General features: G+C 43.7%; 1 protein-coding gene across 1 annotated transcript in view; it reads right to left on the reverse strand.

Annotated features, from left to right (window-relative positions):
* The window catches only part of BLTP3A (bridge-like lipid transfer protein family member 3A), a 60464-nt gene that overhangs the window by 5921 nt on the left and 37496 nt on the right, over positions 1-17047 (reverse strand). Inside the window, exons 9-17 of the mRNA XM_079779993.1 lie at positions 12532-12618; positions 11848-12018; positions 11298-11437; positions 10765-10906; positions 10320-10513; positions 8661-10117; positions 3831-4027; positions 1660-1814; positions 1425-1575 (exon numbers count right to left, since the gene is read on the reverse strand). Coding sequence (XP_079636119.1) covers positions 1425-1575; positions 1660-1814; positions 3831-4027; positions 8661-10117; positions 10320-10513; positions 10765-10906; positions 11298-11437; positions 11848-12018; positions 12532-12618 — 2694 coding nt within the window. The remainder of the gene's footprint in view (positions 1-1424; positions 1576-1659; positions 1815-3830; positions 4028-8660; positions 10118-10319; positions 10514-10764; positions 10907-11297; positions 11438-11847; positions 12019-12531; positions 12619-17047) is intronic.

Consider the following 17047-nt stretch of genomic DNA (forward strand, 5'->3'; position numbering starts at 1 on the left):
ATGGTGCAAGGGAGGGCAAGAGCCAAAAAAGGTGGCCTTGCTAAGAATGGCCAAGGAAAGCTCTGAAAACATAGAACCCTCTACTCTGCTAAATTTGAATGTCTCTTCCTTTCTGTCAAGTCTTGGTCTTCCCAGATAAAGGCACGCCTCTCTGATAAAGCCAAGCAGGATCCACACTAATCTCAAAACTCCACAAAAACAATCTCAGCTGTAGCCAAGGATATGGAACAACCGTGTACTTACATAACTGCTAATGGTACAACCATTTTAGAAAACAAACTGGCATTATCTAAAACAGTTAGAGCTATAACTTCCCTAATGACCTAGAAATGATATCCTCAGGAATAGAACTCTGGAGAAACTCTCCAACATACATACTAGAGACATGAACAAGGATGTTCAGGGCAACACAAAAATACTGCAAACAACCCAAATGCCTGTTCAGAATAGACTGAAGAAGTAAATATAGTGATGGGTACAAGAGGTATTTGAGGGTGATGGTGATGGTTGCACAACTCTGTAAACTTACTAAAAATTATTGAATTGTACATTTATAGTGATTGAATTTCACAGTACGCTGTTTTATAAAAAGCAAAAATTATACCCTCAATAAAGCTGTTTTTAAAAAGCAAAAAGTAGTATATTTACACAATAGAATATTATATAGTAGAGACAATAAATTATAGCTAACTCAACAGCCTAGAAGAATCTGAAGAATATCATGTTGCTTGAAAGAAATCACAAAAGAATAAAAAACTATAATTTCACTTAGAATAAAGCAAAACCCCACAAAGAAAAATAATACATTGATACAAACACAAGTGGAAGCATTGTAAAGCAAGAAAGTGACAAATACAAAATTCAGGGTGCCGTGGTTCCCTCTGACAGAGAAGAGGCAGAGGTTCAGGAGAGGAGTCCCAGGGCTTCAAAGTTAATGGCCCTGTTTTATTAAACTAGGAGGTGGGTACGTGGATTCACTGTATTGTTATTTTTATATACCTTACATATACCTTATAATTATTCCTTAGTATTTACCTGAATATTTTAAAGACCAAAATTCTAAATGAAATGTAACACAAGCCCAGATTTTTCCTGTCATCTTTTAAAGTCTAAATGATAATTCACATCAAAGGGTTTAATCTGAGTGACAGAAGCTCCTTGGTCAGATATAATTTGATGTCAGCAGCCACACGAACGAATAAGTGGACACTGTCCTCGTGCATAAGCTTAAGGAGCATGTGGGAAATGAAAAAGCTCCCAGAAGTCCCTGGAAAGAAGGTGGCTTCCTCCCCCCAATGGCTACTGGAGGGAAAGGCTAAGGGCTTGGCTAGGGCAGCTGCCGCTGGAGCAGTGACAGAAACCAGTTAAGCTATGGCTGCCCCAGACAAATCCCACCAGCTTGCTGGAATGGCCGCCCTCCTTACCTGGGCATTGTCCATGCAGGAACGGCCAGAGTCCCACGGAGCCCAGGTGCTGCAGGCTCAGTTCCTCTGCCTGCAGGGCCACAGTCAGGTCCTCACCACGTACCTCAATCCCCAAAGAGACCTCATTTACCTTCAGCACCAGAACCGAGACCTGTAAAAGGAGACTATCTTAGCTGATTCCTGAGCTTCCAGCCTAGAGCCTGCCCTCTGCAGAGAAGGAAGTAGAGCAGCTGACCGGGTGAGGATGGAGGTCTTCCCCACTGGGTGGGGCCAAACTGTTGGCCTCCGGTGACCCCTGTCCACAGCTTCCCACGAAGGAGCTCCCTTGAACACCAGCGCTGTCCAGGACACTTGGAAGAGATCCTGGTGGAAGAGATTCTGAACCAGACTCTGCGTAAGAAAGACAACAAAAGAGTTTAAAAGTCAAAAACTTCTGTTCAAATACAATCTCTAAAAACAATGACAATTGCAAAATCAAAACATGATATTTATGAGACTAGAAATTTGAAGACTAACTACATATTTGATGAATTTAAGGAATTATTGTTAATTTTTAAAAGTGCAATGATATTTCTTCAAATATTTTAAAAGTCTATAAATGGAAGCAAGTCAAGTGTCCATGGATGGATAAATGTATAAACAAAGCCCTAGCTGGTTTGGCTCAGTGAATAGAGCATGGGCCCGAGGACTGAAGGGTCCCGGGTTTGATTTCGGTCAAGGGCACATGCCTGGGTTGTGGGCTCAATCCCCAGTGGGGGCGTGCAGGAGGCAGCCGATCAATGATTCTCTCTCATCATTGATGTTTCTATCTCTTTCCCTCTCCCTTCCTCTCTGATATCAATAAAGATATATCATTTTTAAAAATGGATAAACAAAATACGAAGGAAATTCTGACACATGCTACGACGTGAATAAACCTTGAGGACATTAGATTAAGTTAAACAAGATGGTCACAAAAGAACAAGTATTGTATGCTTCCACTTATGAGGTACTTAGAGTGGTCAGATTCATAGAGAAAGAAAACAGAATGATGGTTAACAGGAGTATGGGGGTAGAGTTTCATTTTTTCAGGATGAAGAGTTCTGGAGATGGGTAGTAGAGATGGTTGCACAACTATCTGAATGTACTTAATGCCACTGAATTATAATTAAAAGAGTTCAGATGGTCAATTTATGTGTCTTTTACCATAATTAAAAGTTTGTATTTTCTAGAGATGTATAATGAAAATATTTATGGATCAAATGATATGTTTGGGATTTGCTTCAAAATAACATGGGAAGAAGGGAAGTGGGCAGAAGTATGTATGAAACAAAAATGACCATGTGTTCTTAATATCTGAAGCTAGGTAATGGGTATATGAGGGTCCATGATTTCATTGTCTACTTTTATATATATTTGAAATTTCCCATAAGGAATTAATAATAACAGCCCAGCTGGGGTGGCTCAGTGATTGAGCATCCTATGAACCAGGAAATCACAGTTTAATTTACAGTCAGGGCACATGCCTGGGTTGTGGGTTTGATCCCATGGGGGACGTGAAGGAGGCAGTTGATCAGTGATTCTCTCTCATCATTGATGTTTCTATCTCTCTCTCCGTCTCCCTTCCTCTCTGAAATCAATAAAAAATATATTTAAAAATAATAATAACAAAACAAACATGGGCACACACCACTCAGCTTAAGAAACAGTACATTCTCTTTTTTTTTTTTTTTTCATTTAGAAACTTAAGAAACTATTTTTTAAAAATATATATTTCTATTGATTTCAGAGAGGAAGGGAGAGGGAGAGAGAGAGAGAAACATCAATGATGAGAGAATCATTGATCGGCTGCCTCCTGCACGCCCCCTACTGGGGATCGAGCCTGCAACCCAGGTTTGTGCCCTAGAGTGGAATCAAATCCAGGACCCTTCAGTCAGCAGGCCAACACTCTATCCACTGAGCCAAACCAGCTAGAGCAAGGAACAATTTTAAAAGTTTGCTTTCCAGTGTAATTTCCTATGCTAAATTGATCTAATTCCTAAAAGTTGTTTTATCATAGACAAAAAGCTCCTAGTTATTTTTCAATAATAAAATACATAGTTAGGCAAAAACCAGACCACACACACACACACACACACACACACACACCATTAACACCAGTTACAAAACTAATGCTATGCTGCAGCTGGGTGGCTGTAAGACTAGTCTCGTTCTGTGATAAAGGTCAGGCACTAAACAATAATCTAGAAGATGTGGGGATAAAGCTAGCCACAAATCCATTAAAATTTCTCTTTTTTCTGTTTTGGTTAAGAAAATGTCTATTTTATCAAATCTCAGCTCCTTCTGCATCCTACCAGTCTGAATACAAGCAGCAGAAAGAACGCTTTCTGGGCTTCTAGAACATCGGCTGGCTCTGCTTCCACTTACCAGACTCCATGAGCATCACGAAGCTATCACTGCCATCACTGTCTACTGAAATCCGGTCTTCGGGGCCACTGCTGTCCAACGAGACACCATCAAATGACTGCTGAGATACTGTCCTCTTCATGGAAAAAAATCGGAGTCGGGAAGCACCTCCACTTACTGGGGCTGCCACCTTCTCATCTATCTTGGCCACGGTCTCCCTGTTCAAAAATAAAAAACAAAACCCACAGATGTGGCTCCAGAAACATTGTTTCGTTCCCTTGCAATACCCATCCCTTCAGCCCAGACTGTTATTATATACATAAACTTTGATGTCAACTATTACCTACTATAGGGGAAAAGTGTGTCACCATTTTAACAGGTGGCCTTTATGAATCCTCATATTCCAGCATTTCAAGCTGCATAAGCAGCTTTCCCTTATCAACATTCAATGTCAAGGTTATTTAAGGTCATGCCATATAGAGAAGAGAACAACTACCTACAGCCCATGCTAATAAATAGCACCTGAATTCACCCACATTCATTCCACAAGTATTTACTGAATAACTTCTGCATACAAGGCACCATACTAGGCACAGGGCAGAGGTGGAGGGCGAATAAAGTGATGAATAAGACATCCCCTGTCCTCAAGAATTTATCATCTAGAAGGCAGGAGGAGACTCAAACATAAATAACACTATATGGGAGTAAGTTACACATACCGTAAGAGAGGGACAGAGGTACAAGCCAAAGGCCAGGCAATATCAAAGAGGGGGCAAGATGAGGAGAAGGGGATCAAGAATGGCTTTGTGGAAGGAGACGGCATTTGAGTTGGTCCTTGAAGGACTCTGAAAGAGGTAGGGAAAAGAGCATTTTATGGGGAAGAAACAGCATAAGCAAAGGCATAGAACCAGAAAACAAAAAGTACCTTTAGAGACTAGTAAGTAGCTCAACCCAACTGGAGCATAAATTTAGGGAAAGAAATGGAAGATAAAGTTAAAAAGGCATAACATCGTGAAAAGAAGCCTTCAAATACTTTTTTTTAAATAAAATATATTTCTTTATTGATATCAGAGAGGAAGGAAGAGGGAGAGATAGAAACATCAATGATGAGAATCATTGATCGGCTGCCTCCTGCACGCCCCCTACTGGGGATCGAGCCCGCAACCCAGGCATGTGCCCTTGGCCAGAATCGAACCTGGGACCCTTCAGTCCACAGGCCAACGCTCTATCCACTGAGCAAAACTGGCTAGGGTTTCAAATACCTTTTAATCCTACCCTCCCGTTTTACAGATGAAGAAACTGACTCATGGTTAAAGATGAACTTATGAGAAAAACTCAAGTCTATTACCTTCTTCCAAAGCACTTTTTTTCACTTTACCATATGGTTGCAGCCAAATTATAGAAAATCCTAGATGAAAGATTATATATGAATGTGTTTGGAAAACAACTGAGAATCCCTGCTCTAGGAATTGTGGGAAATCTCTGTACCTTCTGCTCAGTATTGATATACTCTAAAGAAATACAATTGATTATCCTATATAATAAAAGGCTAATATGCAAATTGACCAAATGTCAGAACAACCAGTCCCTATGACACGCACTGACCACCAGGGGGCAGATGCTAAACATAGGAGCTGCCCCCTGATGGTCAGTGTGCTTTGCTGCTCAGCTAGAAGCCAGGCTCACAGCTCGCTAGTGCAGCAGTGGTGGCGGGAGCCTCTCCCACCTCCGCTGCAGGCAGGCAGTAAGGAGCGAGGGGTCCCAAATTGCAAGAGCCCCAGACTGTGAGAGGGATGTCTGACTGTTGGCTTAGACCCAATCCTGAGGGGTCCTAGACTGTAAGAGGGTACAGGCCAGGCTGAGGGACTCCCCCACCTCCAGTGCACAAATCTCATGCACTGGGCCTCTAGTTTAAAATCTACACTAATAAAAGAGTAACATGCTAATTGACCATACCTTCATGGCACCCACCAGCCAATCAGGAGTGAGTATGCAAATGAACCCAACAAAGATGACAGGTTAATTTGCATACGCAGGCGCCAAGCGGCTGAGGGCAGGGCAGGACGCAGGCGTTCCGCACCACCCCAGCTGCTCAGGGCCTCTGGGCAGTGTGGGAAGGCGGAAAGGTAGCTCCAGCCAGAGCGAAGGCAGTGCCGGCAGCCAGGGGAAGGAAGGCCCATTTTTGCACGAATCTTCGTGTATCGGGCCTCTAGTAAATAAATAAAAACTGTAAAGTGCCATGTGATTTATGCCACATGAAATATTTCAATTAAATTCAGGTAATATTTGAGGAAAAAGCCTGAAGGTTTTAGAGTAGGGAAATAACAAGATCATACCTGTGTTTTAGGAAGTTTGACCTGGCTTTTTCTAACAAGTTAAAAAGTAAAGACTTCAATGAGGAATTCAATTAATTGTTTTCTAAAACAGTTGACATTTGGGGACAGACAGGAGCAACTGATATGAGATTCCATCAATGAGGAACTGGGGGTAAGGCTCAGCAGTGTTTTCACAAGCCCTCCAGCTGTTTCTGAAGCAGGCTTACATCTAAGAATCCCTGCTCTAGGAATTGTGGTCCGAACTTGACAAAGGACTGAATGAGTGGAGTCAAAATGTAGAACTTGAATGAGCAGACTGATGATACCAAAAGGGGAAAGAACTGGTCTGGGGAGAGATAAGGAATTTAGTTGTATGTATGTGAGGTTCCAGGCACTCCTAGGACATCCCTGTGGAGCTTCGTGCAGTAGGTAGTTTTAAATGAGTAGGGGAGGGAAGTCAGGATTGAAAATAGAGAATATAGCCCTAGCCGGTTTGGCTCACTGGATAGAGCGTCGGCCTGGGGACTGAAGGGTCCCAGGTTCGATTCTGGTCAAGGGCATGTACCTTGGTTGCGGGCACATCCCCAGTGGGGGGTGTGCAGGAGGCAGCTGATCGATGCTTCTCTTTCATCAATGTTTCTAACTCTCCATCCCTCTCCCTTCCTCTCTGTAAAAAATCAATAAAAATATTTTTTTAAATGAAAATAGGGAATATAGCAGAAGTGAGGAAATGGATAAAATAACCTAGAGCACAGGCTGATATAAATCTTCTGAAAGTTTGGCAAATGCATCAAGAACTTTAAAAATGTTTGTAATGTTTGACCCCAATAATTCTATTCTAGATTTAATCTGCATAAACAGTATTGTTCACAAAAATAAGGGCATTTAACACAGCATCAGTTCTAGCTGAGAAAAACTGGAAACAGACTAAATGAGTTCCCCTAGACAGAGGAATGGATGAATAAATCATGATACAACAGTTTGCTAGAACATAATAGAGCCATTAAAAATTATGTACACATAATTTTTGAATAGGAAAACGAATGGAAAAATACACATAATAAAACATTAAGTGAATAAAACTGGACATTTTCTATATCCTATAGAAATATAATCCCATTGCAAAAACCGTATTTGTGTATATATGTGTATACACATATCAGCATTCACATGGATACACAAATATATATATGACTACTGGAAGATAATGGATGAAAATGTAAATAGTGGCTATCTCTGGACAGCATCATTACAAGCGGCTTTCATGTTTTCTTCTATTTTTTACATTGTCAACAAAGTGAGCATAATCATTTTTATAATTAAAAAATTGTGACCAAGGTGATGAGAATACATGGTTACATTTACAGGATAAAAGGAAGAAGAGAGCAGCTGAGGAAGAAGAAAAGACTCCTCCCTCTGAAGTCGCACACGCTCAGGATGAACTGACTGGCAGGAGTCGCTGCCACTACGGAGTCCAGGGTGAGGACTGCGAAAAGGCCACTGGCCTGCCCAGTCAGGAAGTCACTGCAGGTGTTTAAAAAAGAGCTTGTATCCCACACCTTTCTCTGCTCTGTTCATCTCTCCTCCTTCCCATCTCCCTTACTCTTCTGCATTTAGAGAAGGCAGCACATTTGGTGACTGGGAGTCCAGGCTTTTAATCCTTGCCCCACCACTCACAAGTTGTGTGATCCTGAGCAAATTCCTTACCTCTCTGAGCCTCAGTTTCCTCATTTGTAAAATGGGAGTGATACCAGTACCCGCCTTATAGGGTTGTTACAAGAGTTCAAAGGATTAATCTTATAGGTATTTAGGACAGTGCCTGACATAAAAAGCACTCAATAAATGTTGGCAGGGATTATATCATTCACCCCCTTAAAAGTGTTCCTGTTTCCTTCTTCCTAGACTATGTATGCCTAGCAGGATCTAGCACACCCACCGGCAATGTTGAGAGATCCACTTAAGACAATCCACTCAGACAAAAGCTCTTAAGCCACCAGTTTTCATGCCGAGGTCCCCAAACCACGAAATGTCCCAGCAAAGATTTCCTGTAGTCTTCATTATCTTTCCTAAAACCACAAGGCACCCAATGGAAAATCTGTACCTTTCCACTCTTCTGGCTCCATTCTGTGTTTCTGCTTACTCCCTACTTATCTCCAGTGCCTACCACAGAGAATGGCACACAGTAGGGCTTAAAAATTATTGCTGAACGAGGATGAACTTCCTCCTCCTCTATTCTCCTGGCAGGCATTGATAAGATGTATCAAAAAGAGCAAATCCAAAGCCCAGCTTTTTATCCACAACACAGGTTTCTGGGGCGCATCCTCCCTGAGTAGCCTGAAAATTCCTCCACTGCCCTGCCCTGCAGGCAGCTCTGAAAAACCAAAGGCTTTGCCACATTAAACAGGCCATTCCATGCATTCTTCGGGACTGCACGGTACATCCCCCTCTAAACATGCTCACAGTAAAAGACTGTAGTCTAATGACCGTAACTAGGAGGAAGAGATGGGGTAACTGAAGGAAGCAGAGAACCACTCACTTGGCTGGGGGCAGGGACAGCATTTTGTGCATGGTGGAGCTCATTCGGTCTCTGCTCAGACTGAAGGCATCCTTGGTCAAAGACACAGCTTCCTTGGTGAGGTCCATGGTGGCATGCAGAGCCTCCTTGGTGGCATCCTTGGTCGTATGAATAGCACTTGACAATTCTCCCTCAATGTTCTTCAAGGGTGCAAGCTCACCCTGTCCATTCACAGCGGTATCCCTAACACCAGGGGGCTTTGGGGCAGCTGGTGAGCTGGATGCCTGGGCTCTGCTCAGTCTCTTGGCCTGTAGGGAATCAAATGCCTCATGGCCCTTCCCTGCCAACTGCTGTGCAAGAGAAGCTGAGTGCTGCAGCTCTCCATCGCTATGGAGAGGCAGTGACCTATCCTGGGCTGCATACAGATTTTCAGTGCCACTGTCCTCCAGAAACTTCTCAGGGCTTGCTGGGCCCTGGTCTGAGGAGGCATCAGACTTCAGCTCCCGATCCTCTGAAGGAGACAGCTCCGAATCTATGAGGCTGGTGGTATCTAAACCCACAGAGTCAGCTTCGGCAGCACCAGGGGCAGGATGCATGAGCAGAGCCACCTCAGCGCTGGGGAAGAGGACCCCAATGCAAGCTGTCTGGTCCTGCAGGGCAGAGCCAGTCATGGCCTCTGTATCCTTAATCAGCTGCTCCTGAAGACCTTGGAGCACCTCCTGCAGGCGGAGCAGAGCCAAGTACTGGTAGTGGTCGAGCCTCACTTGGACATGTTCAGGGGAGTGTACAAGCATGTGAACCTCTGCTGTGTCCTGCAGCTCGGTCAGAGGCTCTTTGATGTCCACACCACCACCGCCTTCTCTCATAATCTCCATGACTTCGGTAAGGCCTGACAGGCTTTTCAAATCATGTTCAGTCTTTGACCTCAGATGGGACACAGTGTCAGGGGCCAGGGCCCCAGACTGGACAGGACTGCCAAAGCTGGCTGATGGTTTTAGCCTCCCTTCTGCTGCCAAAAGGAGCTTCTGTGCCTGGGCTTGCTGCCAGCGCAGGGGTAGGCAGGCCCAAATGGACAAGGGGAACGGGGCCACAAAATTCAAGGTACGGCCTTTGAAGTTCTCGGTTCCCTCAAAGTCCAAGGAGATCTGGGGGAAGTGGATGGACCAGAGATCCTGGGAAGCCTTAGGCCTCTGGGGAGGGAGGGTGTTAGCATGAGGGAGGCTGGAATCCATCTGGAAGGCATGCTGCACAAAAAGCATATGCAGGAGACTGAAGCCACCTGGGACCTTGGGGAACTGAACATAATTGGAATGAAAGAACTCAGCAGCAGCAAAACCCTGGAAGAGACTGTGGAGGTCTGGACAGCTGCAGTGTGGGGGATGACGTGTATTGGTGGCAGTCATGGCCGATGCAGAGAAGACTAGGGCCTGGGGCCGATGCAGCCCAGCCTGCTCTCTCTTCTCCAGCGGGAAGCTTACCTTCAGAGAGAAAAGGAAACCCAATTCAGAATGGCCATCTGAATATCTGCACGCCCCACCATTAACACACAAGGAAAGACCACTGGGGCTGTGAAACTGTTTTCCTTATTCTGTCAAGAGGACAGAGCAGAACCCTGGATCATAACGGGCGAAATGCAGCTGTGGCTGTCAACAGGGAACAAGAATCCCACTCTCTCCCTACCTTCAACCGGAAGGCATCCAGTCGGATGTCCAAGTGCTCATCTTTCTGGCTGGAATCTTCCAGTTTGTAGATAGCTTTGAACTGCTCCAAGCTGCGGTACAAATCCAGGCAGAAGAGGTTTCCCCAGAGCAAGCTGACAGGATCCACAGTAAATGTCAGATCATTTAACTCAATGTAGAGATTGGGACAGGGAACTGGAAAGCAGAGAAGAGAATTGTTATGTACAAAGTAGCAACTCGACTCCTACTTACCAGCTAGTACTCATTTGACTATAAAGAGAGCAAAGGTACGTATTTATACAGGGCAGAGTCTTTAACAAAGGTGTGCTAAACTAACTCCAATACCCTAAACTCTAACAACAAGTGAGAATATAAGTATAGTCCCAAGTCTGACAAACGGGAAGATCATGCCTGGACAGGAAGAAATGGCCACCTTCAATGCTTACCCGGAAGCTCCTGATTATCTGGGAAATAATACTCTGTGAACTCAATGTGAATGGCGGAGACCTGAGCGGGGAGGTTGTGAAGTTTCCGACTGCAGGAAAGGAGTGTAGATGGCTTCTTACTGGGCTGTTTAGCTGTAGAAACCTATGTTATTACAAATTGCTGTTAGCATCTGTGCTGCACCCAGAATAGAATTTCCTACACTTCCTCTACTACCTTCTAGCCTGTCCCAGGGAGCATAGTACTTCTACACGTATTCTCCACGTATCCCAGGCATTCTCACACCTAACACTATCCACAAGTTCATGTTTTCCATGGAAGATTTGTAAGGTTTGTAGTAAGATATTCACAGGAAACTGATGGAATCCCAAGTACAGATCTCAACAGACATGCTCAGAAGGAAACATAAGTGTCGACCCACCCAGAAGTTAGGGAAACAGACCCCAAATTCCACAACTTTGTTCACACTGTTGTTTTCCAAAGGAACTGCCCCACCCCTTTCCAATCACGCTTCCCCGTGCCCTGGACTCCTCACCTGGTGGATGTCCAAGTCATCCACCCGTATTACCAGGCAGCTAGAGCGCAAGCGATTCCACGCTGGAGGCCGAAGGGCAGCCTTTCTTCCTTGAGAGGAGTTTCTCTCAAGGGGGTTCTTTCGAGTACTGGAGAGAGAATCTAAATAAAAATTAAAAGGTGGGAAAGACACTCAGACACATTCAACTCTCATTATTAATAGAATTAGGAAGTAAAAAATCCTAATCAGGATTATAAAGTGATGACCCTAAGATCATTAATGCCATTTGTAGGAAAGACAGCCTAACACTGTCTAGCTTCTGGATGGAACTCAAAAATTATCTTCTCCCTAAGACCAAGCAACGGCGACTGAATAGAGATGATGGCACCCTCTCGCAACATTGCAGCCATCCCTGGGGACAAACAGGACTGGGTAAAGAAAAAGGTCACTAATGACTCTCATGGGATAAGGTTGGGATAACCAGCTAGTCCAGTGCTTTGTCTCACTGGATATTCAAAGGGAAATAGCCAGAGGATAAGCAACAGGAGTCCTCCAGCTCCTTGTAACCCACCTGCTTTTTTCTGGAAGGGAGAGTCTACCCCCAGGTGCCAGGGAGGTTTCACACCCATCTCCTCATGCCACTTCTCCATTTTACTCTGAAATTCCATCACCAATTTCTGGGCCCACTGGTCTCGGGTCTCCATGGCCTCACAGTGCCGTACCCAGTGTCTGCAGCTGTCGCCTGTGCAACAAAAAAGCAAAAAGATTTTAGTCCAAGATCATGATCCAATGTCTAATTTTTCCTTTCCACTGGTATAGTCATAGTTCAGAATCTGATCCCTCAGCCCTAATCCAGAATTTTCTAAGATATGTAAAAATCAACAAGAGCACTCAAGTTCTGGATTCCACATGTGACCATCCCCTCAGCTTCCCAAAGGCCAGCTTCTGGATGCCACCATCTCTGACTACAGACTACTGGAGAGGCTCTAACCAGTGAAGTAAGGGGCAGAAGGCAGAATCAAAAGCAACATCTCGGGCATTGCCTTCCCTCCCTAGTCCCTCGCATCCCTGATAAAGAATAATCTATAATGGACCCTGAAAGTTTCCAGAAGGTGTCGTCTGGAAGAGGGCTATTTCCAATATCTCAGGTGCTGCAAGCCCTTGCGCCGTCCTGCGGGGCAGTCGGTGATGAACTCAGGAATCTGCGCTCAATACCTGGGCCATGCTAGAACGGCCCCATTCAGAATTCCCATACCTGCCCAGTGGAAGGGGTAATAGTCAAATGCCATCTTGCGGAAGGTAAGCTGCATGGCACCATCCATGAGTCTGTTTGCAGAGACACCTATAAAACAAAAAGAAAGGTGATTAGCAACAGGAGGAACGAAGACGCCTAAGCACCTCTTGAAGCATTAAAAGTTCTCTTCAGGACCTGATACACAGTGCATCTCAGGTGATTTTCAAGTCTGAGTCCCTCCTTTTTCGAGTTGCAACAGCCAATGGACATGCTCTAAAAGATCCCCCCAAAAAAGTATATCCACTGTCTCTATAAATGGCTGCCAAATTTCCAGAAAGGCAAAAGAGACTAAAAAACTCAGGATTTAGGAGTTCCAATCCCAGGTCTCCCATAGATACATGATACCAACCTAGATTGATTGATTGATTCCTCCAAACCTAACAATACTTGTATTACTGTCCCTCAGCACACCTGGAGAGGCATAAGGCAGATTCTCCCTCAAAAAATAGGACCCATGTTATTATTTCCTTTCATACCCTGGCCTTGGAGTGAAAGCTGTGATATTAGACAATCTTTAAGGACTGCACATACAAAATACCATGGAGTACTGAAAATACTACACTAGCAAGAACACTGTAAAGTAAACATACAGAATATTGTAGGTAAGTTGGGACTTTTAGCAAGAAGTCAATTACAGTAACAACTTCTGGTCAAGATGATGGAGTAGAAAATGCAGTACTCGCCTCCTCCCATAACCACATCAAAATTACAACTAAACTACAGAACTACCATCATTCAGAATCACCTGAAACCTAGCTGAATAGAAGTCCTACAACTAGTGATTTAAAGAAGCTACATTGAGACTGGTAGGAGAAGCAGAGACATGGAACAGGCTGGTCCCACACCCACATGTGGTGATTAAAAATCAGAGGGATATCTTGGCTGCGAAGGTCCTCCCTGAGGAGCAAGGGGACCCAGCCCCACACCAGGCCTCCTCCCCCTGCTCCCAGCCCAGGGTTCCAGTGCCAGGAAGGAAAGTCCCCATAACTTCTAGCTATAAAAACCATCAGGCATTGTGGCTGAGTGACACAGAGTCCCAGACAGTTCCTCTTAAAGGGCCTCTACATAGACTTACTCTGACTCACTCGCTCTGAGCTCCAGCACTGGGATAGCAGCTCAAAAGATACCATGGACATACAGGGAGAAACTGAACTGTCTGGCATCAGGGGGAGAGCTGGGGGGCAGCTTTCTCACAGACAGAGTGCTGACACAGGCACTGCTCTTTTGATGAGCTCTCCCCACAGAGCCAGCAGGCCAGCACCATATCTGAGTCTCCATCAATCTGGCTCACTGTTAGCCCTGACCTGTTGATTCCCTGAGACCCGGCTCCACCAAACTTGTGGACCCATCCAAGCTGTTTCCAGTGGCTTTTTCATATGAATGGCCTATTTTGCTCACGCTTCACTTTCCTAAAATCTCTCAAACAAGCAGCATCTGGCCTCAGCATGCCCCATACCTCTCGCTAAGAGGCTCCAGGCCTGGTACTAGCAGCAGGTGGCCTTGGTTCCAGGCTTGGCCTCCCCTGGGCATCTCCAAGTCCAGCACAAATAGCAGCCATCTGCAGAGTTTTGTAGCTCAAGCCTCATGGCCCAGGGCAGAATACAGACAGTGACTGATCTTGGCCTGCACCTTCTGGGAGACCCCAGAGGCAGCACACCTGTTTGGAGCTTCAGATTACTTCCAAGCACCACCCAACCACCTCCACAGTAACACACTCAGCAGGCACCAGAGACCCACTGAAGTTTTATAGGTATCTCTGCAAGACCCAGTCTGTGGAATGGGCCCCTACACAGCTGATCCTCCATGGTGGGTGGTGGTTGCAGTCAGTCAGGCCTTGCAGCTGATCAGCCTGGGGGTAAATTCCTCCCACTGATGTGCCAACAGCAGTCAAGGCTCAACTACCACAGGAGGGTATACACAGCCCATGGGGGGGGGGGGGGGCGGGGAGCAGGGCGGGTGGAGAGACACACCTGAAGTGCCCAGCTTGGGTGATCAGGGAGGCTGTGCCACTGGACCCTACAGGATACCTGTTGCATTATGCCACTCTACCAAGCCCAGAAGACATAGCAGCTCTACATAATACACAGAAATAAACACAGCGAGGCTGCTGAAATGCGGAGACAAAGAAACATGTCCCAAATGAAAGAACAGAACAAAACTCCAGAAAAAGAACAAAATAAAGACAAGCAATCTACTAAATGAAGAGTTCAAAATACTTATCTCTTCAACTCAACTCTAAGAACTGTAAGAGGAGGGATTATTCTACATATATGTATTGTCTGCCCTATCCTGGTCTGCACGTCCACCCTGTCCCTTATTACGATGAAGGGAAATACCATGAGATATTCTAGGTATAAAATGGCAAACCTACAACTAGGAGGGTCCTTTCCCTCCAATATAGATCTCACAAGTTCTGACTAATCAACATCCTACCAAGAGATACACCTATACCAGTTTTTCCATTTCTCAATCTTTTTTTCATAATTACTCTAAAGAGCCTTTTTATATATTTTTTCCAAGTGTACCCTCTATGAAATTTTAATACCTCAGATATACTGTATATCAGACATATACTACTAATGTACTATATGTCTATCTGTGCTTTATACATAAGAAGAATAAATATAAAGCTTATGTTTATTCAATGCAAGGTTAAGAAAAACTAAATTTTCTTTAACTTAACTTTATATTTGCTGAGTACTTTTTAATGCAATTTATTAACTTATATAAATTATAATTTATCAAATTACATATGCAAATTTACAATTTCTATAAATATGTAACACCAATATAATCAAATGTTTAATTATTCAAAATTACTTTAGCAAAAATAAAATAGCTGAAATTTTTAAATTAATTTCATTAAAAATATATTAAGTAAACTTAAGTTTTAACCTTTGCTTGACATGAAAAATAATATTTAGCCCTAACCGGTTTGACTCAGTGGATAGAGCATCGGCCTGTGGACTCAAGGGTCCCAGGTTCAATTCTGGTCAAGGGGCATGTACCTTGGTTGCGGGCACATCCCCAGTAGGGGGTGTGCAGGAGGCAACTGATTGATGTTTCTCTCTCATCGATGTTTCTAACTCTCTCTCCCTCTCCCTTCCTCTCTGTAAAAATTTAATAAAAATACATTTTAACAAAAAAAAATTTAACTAGCTACTAGATATTCATTCAGATATTGTCAATATTTTTTTCAGCACTTCACTAAATGATGGGTTGAAAAGTCCTCTAATCACAGCCATCTATTCACCAGCTTGTAGTACTGATCTTCCATACATTTTGTGTACCTTTCATGAATTCAACATCAATGCTACTCATGTGATATCTAAGCAAATCCAACAAGAAATTAAATACTAAGGAATAAAATTTTGTCAGGGTGAATCTTGGAGGACCACAAACCATTATTATATGTAAAATTTTTTCACCCCTCCCCCCACCAAAGAACCAATTTTCTTTTTTAAAATATATTTTATTGATTTTTTTAAAAATATATTTTATTGATTTTTTACAGAGAGGAAGAGAGAGTTAGAAACATTGATGAGAGAGAAACATCAATCAGCTGCCTCCTGCTGGGGATGTGCCCGCAACCAAGGTACATGCCTTTGACCAGAATTGAACCTGGGACCCTTGAGTCCGCAGGCCGACGCTCTAACCACTAGTCAAACCGGTTAGGGCCAAAGAACCAATTTTCAATGTCCAGAATAGGCAAATATTAATACAGAAAGTAGATAGGTGGTTGCTTGGGGCTGTGAAATGGGGAGTGCCAGTTAATGGACACAGGATTTCTTTTAGGGGAGACAAAATGCTCTAAAACTGGATTATAATGATGATTGCACAACCCCATAAATACAGTAAAAAACAATGAGTTGTATATTCTAAATGGGTGAATTATACTGTATGTAAATTATATCTCAATAAAGCTGTTTTGTTTTTGTTTTTGTTTTTAAATATATTTTATTGATTTTTTACAGAGAGGAAGGGAGAGGGATAGAGAGCTAGAAACATCGATGGGAGAGAAACATCGACCAGCTGCCTCCTGCACACCCCCCACCGGGGATGTGCCCGCAACCAATGTACATGCCCTTGATCGGAATCAAACCTGGGACCTTTCAGTCCGCAGACCGACGCTCTATCCACTGAGCCAAACCGGTTTCAGCAAAGCTGTTTTTTAAAAAGAGTCAATTTTCACCTGCTTGGGGGAAATATCCCAATTTAAATGCATGAGCTAGGCTACTGAAGGGAGAGGGTTTATAGCCATGCTTTCTCTGTTGGAGTTACTTGGAGTTAAAAGAACAGCAAACTATAAAGACTGAGCATATAAAAACAGGGTCTACAAATGAAAACAAATATAATTACCAATCACTAGCATACTTAATTATAAACACATAATTATATATGAGACATAAATGATAGTATACATAAATAAATTACTAATGATGCCCTAGAGCCCAAGCATGTCAAACTTGGGGCTGGC

The sequence above is a fragment of the Cnephaeus nilssonii genome, assembly GCF_951640355.1.
Source record: "Cnephaeus nilssonii genome assembly, chromosome: 9".
Taxonomy (NCBI): Eukaryota; Metazoa; Chordata; class Mammalia; order Chiroptera; family Vespertilionidae; genus Cnephaeus; species Cnephaeus nilssonii.